At 31.7% G+C, this 12,638-nt stretch overlaps 1 protein-coding gene across 1 annotated transcript in view; it reads left to right on the top strand.

Moving 5' to 3' along the window:
- The window catches only part of LOC134724473 (tubulin-specific chaperone D-like), a 74,202-nt gene extending 61,564 nt beyond the window's left edge, over nucleotides 1-12,638 (top strand). Inside the window, exons 32-37 of the mRNA XM_063587503.1 lie at nucleotides 238-327; nucleotides 666-753; nucleotides 2,955-3,064; nucleotides 4,469-4,547; nucleotides 10,517-10,573; nucleotides 12,424-12,638. Coding sequence (XP_063443573.1) covers nucleotides 238-327; nucleotides 666-753; nucleotides 2,955-3,064; nucleotides 4,469-4,547; nucleotides 10,517-10,564 — 415 coding nt within the window. The 3' untranslated portion in view covers nucleotides 10,565-10,573; nucleotides 12,424-12,638. The remainder of the gene's footprint in view (nucleotides 1-237; nucleotides 328-665; nucleotides 754-2,954; nucleotides 3,065-4,468; nucleotides 4,548-10,516; nucleotides 10,574-12,423) is intronic.

Raw genomic sequence — 12,638 nt, 5'->3', positions numbered from 1 at the left:
ACCCAAATTTCGGAAAGGAAAGCTATGGCAATCAAGTCTTGAGTTAGCAAATCAGGAGATTACTGTATTGTATTTTAAGCTTGGCCTTCGTAAAATGTAGATTTAACTGTCACAAATTGAGTTTACCTAGCGACGTGTGACAGTAAAATTAAGCACTATTTTGAGTTTACTTCAGGGAAAGGAGCAGAAATAGATTATTAATTTTCATTTGTGATGATTCTCCATACTTTTTTTCAGCAACACATTTCCTATAGATATTTTTGAATTAACCAAGAAGGAGATTTTACGGAGTGGAGATCCTCACAAACTTATGGCCAGTGCTGACGTGTAAGTTAAACTTAAACTTGTTCCTGCTATGAGAATATCTCTGATTAGGAAAGAGCCTAATGGTTAAAAGAAGGAGATTCATAGAATACGATTAAGAACGTAAGAAAAATAACATAATAAAACAATAATAATTCACATTGAAAAGAAATAAATAAATTAAAAAATTACATTATTCCATGAAACTATACAAAACATTTAGAAAATTCCAAGAACACAAAACATTTATATTCATTCTGAGGGTTATACAATGTTATAAGAGAATAATTTATGCTGTTTACTTTATTTTCTTTATAATTGCTAGCTAGAAAAAAATGATATGTTTGTACTTCTTTTTGTAGATTTTGTGGATTACTACATTTTGGTGAAGCTACCAGAAAGAAATCCTTGACACAGTTACTTATTTTAGTCTGTCATAAATACCCAAGGGTAAGTACCTTACTTGAAGGTCAAATCAGATTCAAAATGGCTGACTAAATCATTGACCCATTTACTTATTTAAGTCTGTCATAAATACCCAAGGGTAAGTACCTTACTTGAAGGTCAAATCAGATTCAAAATGGCTGAATGATATGGTGGAGATATATACAAAAGGAAATAATTAGATAATAGTTTCAATTACAATAATAACAAAAAATAAACAATTATATCTATACATGTGATGGACTGTGAAACTGGGATCAGGAGATTGGGAAATTTTGGTCAGGAGATTAGGACTCAGATCAGGAGGTTTTTTATCGACATAAATTTTGTCGTAAAACCGTATGATGTAGAAATTGTCTTTTAAAGTGTTTTTTCTTCAACTTTCCATCAGAATGTAATATGTTTATAGTGCCTTGTAGCCTTTCTATATGAATGATATCACATAATTAAAAAAAAATTATTGATAAGATTTTGTTTCTTGTTTTGTTTGTGGTAATGGTTGTTGACTGCTTGTAATAAAAGCATTATGACCTTTTGTTAGTGCATACATTTGTATTCATGACTCCATCTCTTTATCATTGGCCAAGTTTGGATGGATATCTAGAGTAGATGGATTGACATGGTCATATATAACACCTGTTATGATTGGATATAGCTTTCCCGCTATTAACACTCGAGGAGCCCTGGGTTGTGGCAGGGTTCCTAGAGATCGACTGGATATTCCGGATGTTATGACGTCTACATAGATGCCAACCATTACGATTTTTCCGTAGTTTTTCCGATTTTGCGATACAAACTACGCTATTACGGTCAAAGTCGAATAGTTACGGATTCCCAATCATCGCCGTTCAATTTTGTAAATCGCGGATTTTTCTCATTACTTTTCCGTCCTGGTCCGGTATTTAGCAAACGACAATGTAATGTTTCCGGTTTCTCGGGAGTTATCAATCTATTGATGGAACTAACTGACTTCCGAAGAGGAAAACTTGCATTTTATGAAGTAGCTTTCCCCCTTTCTCTACTTCTCCTTGACAAAACGAAAATGTACGAGTCGAGAACATCTAAACAATTAATGAATGGAATTCATACTACAGACAACATGTTGAACGACAAATTTTAGTGCACATCATTTTGCAACCACTCGTCAGTAATTTTTATTGGTAAATGCAAGTTTTTGAATGATTACTGAAAACTTTTCAAAAATACGGAAAATTGGATAGTTTGTTACTGATTGTCTCAAAAGGGGTTGGCATCTATGCGTCTATCCAATCAAATTTGAATGTAAACATATTCAGAGTAGGGGCCTTGTACTTCCGGTAATCTAGACACCTTACTCCTCAAAATGATTTACTATTCATATGGAACTCTAGTCAGAACTCGAGTTCCATCCAAACTTGGCCATTGGTATCATATAGGTATATAACAATGACTTAATGGCAATCAAAAGTTTCTAAACTAATGTAAATCTTACTATATAAATTTCTATTTAAGCCAAGAAAAGAAGTCTAGATTCCTCAAATAATTTTTAAATTTATGTTTTCTAATTTGTCCCAAGACATTTAAAATCATTTAATTACAATCCTTGTATGACTAATTGATTGAAATATGATTCATTTATATTTTTCTTAGAATTTACATTATTGAAAGAAAAATAACTTAAAACAGGATAAATCAAAGCTTAAGGCCACAAGGGAAGTAACCAAAAATCTATTTCAATTATTATCCAATACACATAGTTTTTATTACACAACTAGTTAGCCAGAGGTAAACATCATTGATTACCAGTATGTTTGACACCCAAGCTGTCAAGTAAAGCCATATAATTATACATCTTCTTTGATTTACAGCTCAAACTTAACACAGGTGTCAGTTACACCCGTAGTACTACCTAGCAAATTAAAAAAAAATGGCAGCTGAAAATTTTCATTCATGAAATATTTCACACACGGGATTTTTTTCTCCTTAATGGGAGGACAGGAAGAGACCCCTGAAAACAGGATTATTGTACTCCTGTCGGGAGGTTCACATGTATGTATATCACTCAAAGATAGTGAGTTGTACAAGTTATTATCTTTTTCTCAACAATAATTGTTAATTACTTGACCTACAATTAAATTTGTACAAGCAATAACTTGTATGATGGCATTACATTGTACATGTATTAACTTGTACAAAATAGTAACATGTACACAATATCTATATTTCAGGTGAGGAAAACTACAGCCAATAAGCTGTATGAAGCCTTGGTGACGTATGATGACGTAGTTCCTGATGAAGTGTTAGACGATGTTATGACAATGCTTAGTGAGACTGTCTGGTATGCTTTATTTACTACACAAGTGGTCTTGTTGGGTTACTGTCTAATTGACATATACCCTTTATTGTGAATCTGTCGTATCAATTCTAAGGATGTCACTCCTCATGTTTTAGGATTTTTGCCAGATATTCAGAATCGGCTGGTTTTATTCATGTTAATAAGTGCCATTAATGTTTGCCTATGAACTACTACTTTTCTTCCAAGAATTTGATCACATATGGTTTAAAATGTTATCTTTCAAAATTTATAAAGTCCTTGTTATTGCATCATTTTTTAAGCAAAAGAGGTGCCAATGTTAAATGTATGAAAAATCAAGTGAGAATTATTTCCCGCCAAATTTCCAATGACTTATATATCTTGAAAACAAGCACATTGATCCTTCATTTTTTACTGCTTTTTTAGTTTCTTTATTTTTATACTATAAATTTATAACAGTTTTTATAAATTGCTTGTTAATTTGAAACAGAGTAGCAAACTTCCTTAATTCATGAAAGAGTTTACATTTTTGACATAAAAATGAGAAAGTGCTATCAGACAAAATCCTTATTCTATGATCTTACACCTGAATTGAATTAAGAATTGAATTCTTCTTTTTGTAACTTCATTGGGGTGTAAAAGCGTTGATCGAAGTACATTTTGTATGAAGCGTGGAAGCACTTCATTTTGAAAATGTGCGCACAGTCAACCCTTTGAAGTTACAAAAAGAAGCATTCAATACTTATAATTGCATTTTTTAGCTAGGATCATGTAAACACAATTTCTATCAAGTTTTTATTTAATTTACCTGTGCACTTTGTTGTGAGACCTCGTGTCATCATGAATGATAAGTTTTATTGTGTAATGAAGTTGATAAAGGAATAACGCGAGATTGCAGTTAGACAATCAGAATAAGGTATTATGATGAAACATACATCTAATGTAATTATTTATGTGTAAACACTGATTGTTCCTCTATATAAAATGTGATATGATCATTCTCTATTTTCCCAATCTAAACAATGCATGAATGATTCAATTTTTCTGCAATCTAACCTTCCAATTTGATTTTCCTGGACACTCTTTACTAGAACATTTATTAGTTTTGAATTCAGTATTGCCCAGGTTAAATAGCCTGTGGTAAGGCTTCCATATGAAACTGCCTTATTTGTGTATTTTGCCAATTCTTTCAATCTGCGAGTTCAAATGGAAGTCTATTCATTTTCGAAAGGCTTTTAACAGAACTTTGCTAGCAAACATCACATGTATGAAAAAGGAACTACAAAAAAAGCATCACAAAGCAACTCTAAAACTCCTTTTGAGATTAAAGTGCCAATTTTGACTGTACTTGCAATACTGGTATTCAGATTTTATATATATATGTTATGAAATAGCCGTTTCATTCAAGTATATGACTTTTTTTTACAGGGACAATGATTTGAGTGAAGTTAGAAAGATAAGAAATGACTTATGTGATATGATTGGAATACTTAAACCTGTAGTTGTGGTAAAGTATTACCTCTAAATATTTAACAATTGAAAGCAGATAATACTTTACTGATAATAAGTTTGTATCAGAGTCTGAAATCACCAACAATTCTTATTCTAGACAAATCACCTTGAAAAAAAGTACTTTTTATGCCTCATTTATGGGCATTATGCTTTGTGGTCTGTGTGTCTGTTCGTTCGTGTGTCTGTCCCGCTTCAGGTAAAAGGTTTTTGGTTGAGGTAGTTTTTGATGAAGTTTAAGTCCAACTAACTTGAAACTTAGTACACATGTTTTACTATGATATGATCTTTTTAATTTAAAGCCAAATAAGAGTTTTTTCACCATTTTAACAGTCCACTGAACATAGTCAATGATAGTGCAGATCGGGGATCTGTGTACTATATATGGACACATTCTTGTTTAAACTTATACTATAAAAAATGAAAACAACACGTTATATAATTTCATTCATTTTTGGAAAGCCAACAGTTTATAAATGTGATACAATTAAAGAGCCAAATGACCAAAAAGAACCCTAAAATGCAAAATCAATCAAAGGCCAACTTTGCCCGAGGGAGTTGAAACCTGAGTTACTTTATAATTTCAAATTTTATAAACAAACAGTTTTTAAAAGGATTGTCATAATTCAATGTCAACCCAGTGCTGTAAAAAATGAAAACAACACTTTATATAATTTCATGCCTCCAAAAGCACTTTTCTTGATTTACCTTATCAGAAATATGGGAGGGGGAAGGGGGTGTTGACATTTAGAGTGTCTTCTTAATATATAACATATGTTATCAAAATTGTCTAGTACCAAATGTAATTGTCTGAAAAAACCCAAACACAAAGTAATTTATCAAAAAGTATATAGATAGTATATATATGTGATGAGGTCACTAAGGTTCTCCCTTTTATGTATGGCGGGAAGGAAGACAAGTGAAACAAGAATGTATGCCCAGTACAGGGATGCCCCATCCACACTATCATTTTCTATGTTCAGTGGACACTGAAAATGGGTGAAACCTCTAATTTGGCATTACAATTAGAAAGATCATGTCATAGGGAACATGTGTACTAAGTTTCAAGTTAATTGGACTTCAACTTTATCAACAACTACCTGGACCAAAAACTTAAACCTGAAGCTGGACAGACGGACGGACGCACAGACCAGAAAACATAATGCCCATAAATGTGGCATAAAAACATCCTTTTCACTTGTATTTGGCTAACTACATAAATAGATTTTCATAAAATTAATAGGATAAGGCATAGCTTAACTTGAAACAATCCAACAAAATTCCCTATCTATTAAAGGTTTAAACTTGTATCAAAAATTTAACCAAACCATGTGACCATAAATTTCAAAAATAGAAGTTTTTCCTTGATCTAGACAATGAATAAATTTAAGGGTATTGCATGAACTCTAACAGGAGAGAGACTGGTTGTGTTGTCAGGTTAAACCTCTTTTGGTAAGCATGCATCATATAGACTCTTTACAGGAGAGAGACCAGGTTCATTGTCAGGTTAAACTTCTTTTTGTAAATATGCATTTCTCATCATATGAATCCACACTTAGATATAATGTTACAATTAGGAATAGGATACAATCAGTTAATTGACTATACTCAATCATGTCAATTTGATATCTCAAGATGAGACCTTGAAAACTTTTCTCCAGCTAGTGACTTAAGGATGTATTCTGCTGACGTTTCAGTCTCATTGAAATCTCGTTCTGGAATTATTTCCAAAACATGTGATACAAGTGGAAAATATCAATGAACTTTAAAAATATTATAATCAAACATAACTCTGTGATATAATTGTGTATTTACAATGAATGTTTTTTTTGTAAATCAGTTTTCAAATTTAACGACCAATCAAGTCAGTCTTTTTAACCAAAATTTTGAGAAAATGGGTGAGGGGTACAAAAAAAGAATCATGTACATTCCATATCATTTTTGCCTTTTCAAATTTCTTAGATATGTATGTTTTCATTCATTTATAACAAAAAAATTTTGGTAATATGCATTTTGTTCTTAAAATTGAGAAAAATTGACAGCATGGTAAATTTGACACAAAAAAGCATCAAAATATGATAAAACTTTCTTATATTAACACCTACCTATAGTTTTTTTAACTTAAATTAATTTAGATTGGTCCACTTTATCTTTATTGAAAGTATGAAAAAAAGTTTAATTGTGGAACTGTGATTTTTATGCCCCACCTACGATAGTAGAGGGGCATTATGTTTTCTGGTCTGTGCGTCCGTTCGTCCGTCCGTTCGTCCGTCTGTCCCGCTTCAGGTTAAAGTTTTTGGTCAAGGTAGTTTTTGATGAAGTTGAAGTCCAATCAACTTCAAACTTAGTACACATGTTCCCTATGATATGATCTTTCTAATTTTAATGCCAAATTAGAGTTTTTATCCCAATGTCACGGTCCACTGAACATAGAAAATGAAAGTGCGAGTGGGGCATTCGTGTACTGAGGACACATTCTTGTTTTCACGATAATAGCCTAAAAATTGATGATAAATGGGATAATCATCAAAATTCAGTATTTTCAAACGGTCGTAGCAAATAAAGAAGTGCACCACCATATGATTTTTTCTTCAACTATTTTTTTTACAGTCTTATAAACCCAAAAATCAGGTTAAGAAAAAAAGTTTAATTCTAGAAATGTTTGGCTCCTCAGAGGTGTACATCCTTAATACACCATTATTTTTGGAAAGATTAGAACTTGTTCTAAATCTTTACTAAGGCACCTCCCTCCCTAACAACACGACAGGTTAGCTACTGTTAGTAAATATATTCACACTGAAATATAGTTCCCTAATGTTCTCATGTATGTGCACATAATACACATCTTAACTGAAAAAATGGGTATATTATTGGAGCAGTTCATTCAAGAATGTATGTCATTAATGTGTGTTGATGTGCAGGTTTTTTTTTTAAAAACATTTTGATTAGGTAATTGGGTATTGATACAATACTAGTATGATTGACAACTGTCATTATCACTAAACAATCAGAGACAAGGTAGACCTTTAATTACAATGCCCCACCTCCTAAACTGTCAATCAAATTGACCACATTACTTATCAACCTCAGTCTTACATAATTATACAGACCCTGCAATACACATCTAGATCTTAATATACAAATATTTGACCTCATAATTGAATACACAAATGTATATATTAGATGTTTGATATATATAAGGATGATAGATTTATTTATTGCCTATTACTTTTGATCTACATTACATAAAGTGATTCTGTAAACTATATATCTGAAAGATAAATGATTATTGGATTAACAAGATCTTTAAAAAAAATGGAATATAAATATGAATATATAAAAGGTATTCAAGTAAGGCCTATAATTTACTTGATAAATTTCCAATAATCATCTGTAATTAATCAACAATTTAGATTAGTTTACTTTTTTTTTTATCAGGAATTGGCTTGAGACAGTTTTAAAATTTTTAAACTTTTAATTATAACAAACCATTGTTTATTAGTTTATTCCCCATCAATGATCATTATGTCTATTTTAGTCATTTGAATTTTTATTAGAAGTGAATATATATTTTTTTGCAATCAAGAAAGAATCCATATTTCAATAAAATAAGTTGTTAAATTTGTTTACATTGAAAAATTTCCAATGCCCTGTGTTAAAAAATACTTAAAAAAATTGATCAAAGCACTCTACAACTTTTAATCTTCAATGTCATATAACCTCTTTTTCAACTTACAAAATGCCCCAAAACAACATTATTAGATTATTATTTTTTTGACACTTTAAAGTTCTTAGCTGTTGTTCTAGATTTTATGTCTTACAAGGATAGTTGGTAACATTTACTAGAGGAATTTTTGATATGCAATTTTTTTTTTAAAACATGTTCAGAACAGGCAACATTATTTGGATAAGATATTAACTGCAGTTTAAATAAAATTGTGCAAATTTAGAGACCCATATCATTTAATTTGAGCTCATTTTATCCTCATACTGGAAAAGCACGTTTCCTTCTAAAGACCTGCTGTTAATAAATAAACTCATCATAGATACCAGGACTAAATTTAGTATATACGCCAGACGCATTTTCAGCAATAGTGCTTTATTAATGTTCATTTTTCCCCCCCATTCTATAATATGAAATTATTCCAACTACTCTACTGATCAAGGCCGTAACTAGGCATCTTATTTTAGTGAGGCAAGATAATTGAGCCGAGCGAAGCGAGGCGAAAATTTTTATGAGGGTATGAAATGAATGGTGCAAAATCCTGCATTCTAGGCATTTTTAGAGAGTTTGATAATGTTTTGAATTTGGACACTTTTTATATAAATTTTTCATATTTTAAGACTTTTACTAACATCAAATTTTTAACACTTTATTTAAATTTATATGTAAGATAATCATCCAAATATCACTGAATTTAGTCTGCTGCCAGAACATAGAACAAACATCGATTCAGTAGAGTTTTCCAAATTTTTCTATGGCCGGTTTAGTCAAATCGTTTCAGAATCATAATTTGGTCTGCTGATATCCTTATCGGGATGAACATGGAGCATGGCCATACCGCACAATCTCTCGCCACTCATGCATGCTCTTTTCCAAGTTTTCAGTCGTTTCAGGGCAGTCTGTGTTTCTAAAGGTAGCACATCATCATCAAAACAATGATCAATGTCTTCTTCCAATTCCTTCTCCATCAGCAGTTCGGTAGCAGCATCGGTAGTAACAGTTTTGTTTGCAAAAGGGAATTAAGCTTTCCTGTAAGCACCATCATACAGTCGCAGTTACAATTTAAAATATTAAACTCGCTTTTATGCTTACAAAGAGTAGACAAACTAGGGATGGAATGAGATAAGATACATGTATATGATTCTATCTATAGAGTAAATATATATGGGTACAGGCGAATTGGAATGGAGCTTTTGACGCTTGTACATGTAGTTCCGTAATTTCAAATTATTTCTGGAAATAGTTGGTGGTATTTTAGTTCAAGAATCTATAAATTTAGGGGTTAGGGTTTGGGGGGTCCGATTCCGAAACCCCGAATATAAAGAAAACAAATTCCGTAGTCCCGAATAAGTAAAGACAAAATCCTGTGTTAAAGGTTCTACTATTCCTCAATAATAATAAATTGGTATTCTTTCAATTTTTAAGGTTGAATAAACATGGATAAAAACTAATCCATGCATTCATGTTTCATATTATTTATATTTCATTTATCTGTAAAGTTCGTGAAATGAATACACAGACAGGACTGCCCCCTTGCGATGCCCAGTACTTGATTTGTCAAAAGTTGGTGAAACGGAGAAATGGATACGCAGACAGGACTGCCCACTTCCGAAGACCAGTACTTTATTTTTCAGTTTACTTATCGTTTTTTGATTGTTCTAATGAAGTTATATGCAATACTCATACTCTGTTCACAAAAAAACTAGTTTACTAGAATTATTCCTTCTTAACTTCAGTGTCGCTTTTCCTTTTTCTCCAAGAGCCTGTTTTTAACTAAAGATCCATGATGACTATCGTTACTAGGTTAATGTAATCGAGAAACATCACCCGTTGAGATGCTGAGTTATATCCATGAAGAATAGTTTAAAAGGAATGATGGCAAGTTACAGAAATAAAGGTTGAGACAGAACAACAAATGACTATTATATTTATATATATGCATAAAAAAAAATAATCCGTGTCGAAATTTCAGTGAGGCAATTGCCTCACTTGCCTCAAGGGTAGTTACGGCCTTGCTGATCTTTCCATGAGTGATTTCCATCACTTTGATTGACTAATATTATTATTAGTCAATCATATATTTATATAATTATGTGTTAATATAAGACTTTAAATCGTGTGCAAATCTAGAACATTTGTCAGGGAGAAATTAGGATAAATTCATAGATAAATAGTTTGAGACTGGCCCAAATTATAATTCCTAAACACTACTATGGTTTCATTCTAGTTATTTTTTTTTACAGATAAAGTCCAAAACTAGTGATGCTAAAACAGAAACTCCAGACAGATGACACTTAGAAGTATGTTCATATAGTTCTAGGGGTCAATTGATGTATTTGTTGACACATTATAGATTTCTAGGGGGCAAGTCACATATGTGTTAACACAATATAGGGTTCCAGGGGGTAATTAATGTATTTGTTGACACAATATAGGGTTCTAGGGGTCAATTAATGTATTTGTTCAAACAGTATAGGTTTCTAGTGGTCAAGTTATGTATGTTTTGATAAATTATAGGGTTCTAGGGGTCAAGTAACTTATATGTTGACACAATAAAAGGTTCGAGGCGGCAATTAATGTATGTGTTGACAATATAAGGTTCTCAGATTACCATCAGACAGATGACACTAAAAGGTATGCTCATGTAGTGGTCAAGTTATGTATGTTTTCACAATATAGAAAAAGTAGAATAATCAAAATACAGAACTGCAAGAAAAATTCAAAACTGAAAGTCCTTTATGAAATAGTAAAATTAAAACCTTAAACACATCTAATTGAAAGTCCTTTATAAGATGGCAACACAGCTTACAAATGGAAAACAACTGTTTAATTCTGACTTGTTACAGGCATTTCCTTACGTATAAAAGGATGGATTAAACCTGGTTTTATAGCTAGCTAACACACTGAATTGTTTGACAGTTGAAACAAATTCCATTATATTGACAACAATGTGTAACCAAATCAAACAGACATAATAGGTAAAAATGTCAAAAATTGGGGTACAGTAGTCAATATTATAATATAATCTTAATCACTATTAAAACTATCACTATAGGGTTATAAAAAAAAGAAGATGTGGTATGATTACCAATGAGACAACTGTCCACAAGAGACCAAAATAACACAGACATTAACAACTATAGGTCACCATACGGCCTTCAACAATGAGCAAAGCCCATACCGCATAGTCAGCTATAAAAGGCAATGTAAAACAATTTAAACGAGAAAACTTATGGCCTTATTTATATAAAAGAATGAACGAAAAACAAACGACAACCACTGACTTACAGGCTCCTGACTTGGGACAGGCACATACATAAATAATGTGGCGGGGGTAAACATGTTAGCGGAGTTAAACATGTTAGTGGAATCCAAACCCTCCCCAAGGACAAACCTGGGACAGTGGTATAACAGTACAACATAAGAACGAACTATAAAAATCAGTTGGAAAAGGCTTAACTCATCAGATGGACAAAAATACAAGTGGACGTGGCCGGGTACTTGTACATCCCGACAACAAAAAGACACTAGGAACAGATCTGAGAGTACTAGCTAGCAGTTATCTGACAGCTAGTTCAAAGCCACTAACAACTAATAAAAAAATCAAGCATCTAAGACTAAAGATTAGTGTGGATTCATTATTATTCTTTGGATACCAATTTTCATGGATTTCATGATCACATGGAAACCATGAATTTAAATGTTCAACAAAATACAAATGTTCCACAGAAATATATGCTGCGTAAAGGATTTTAAGCAATATCACTAATTCAAATATCCACAAAAATCAAAGTTTTTTCTCAATCCATGAAAGTTGGTACCCACCAAAATAAATGAATCCATAGTATTAGATTTGAATAACTACGGGGGCATGTATTATATTTCTTAGCATTGTAGAGTTCTCAGTAAAACATAGCTTATACCATTTTCGTTAAATTCAGGTAAAATAATTATGGTTACAAAAGATTAGTTACATTATAGTATTAATGGGGTAATGTTTTTCACAATTTCTACTTTTGATGAGAAATTTACTGTTACTCCTAGATAGAAGCAATCAATACCATCATTGTCATAATTTGATGTTCATATTCACAACTTTGAGTTATTTACTGGCAGCTTTAATTGATATAATTATCTATCTTTTTTTCAGATTTGAAAGATATATTGTTCTGTATGCGATTGTGATCTTTACAAAGAACAAACAATGGCAAAATGTCAATAAAAAAGTCTTAAATACCTGCTTATGATTATCGTAGAACTGCAACATTTGGTGGACAATTAGAAACATTATTTATGTATAATTTGTTAATGTATTTATTGATGTCTCTTTTTTTATCAAAAGATTAAAACCAATATACCATAACA

Source organism: Mytilus trossulus, chromosome 7, assembly GCF_036588685.1.
Source record: "Mytilus trossulus isolate FHL-02 chromosome 7, PNRI_Mtr1.1.1.hap1, whole genome shotgun sequence".
Classification (NCBI taxonomy): Eukaryota; Metazoa; Mollusca; class Bivalvia; order Mytilida; family Mytilidae; genus Mytilus; species Mytilus trossulus.
This window is presented reverse-complemented; position numbering and strand designations above follow the sequence as displayed.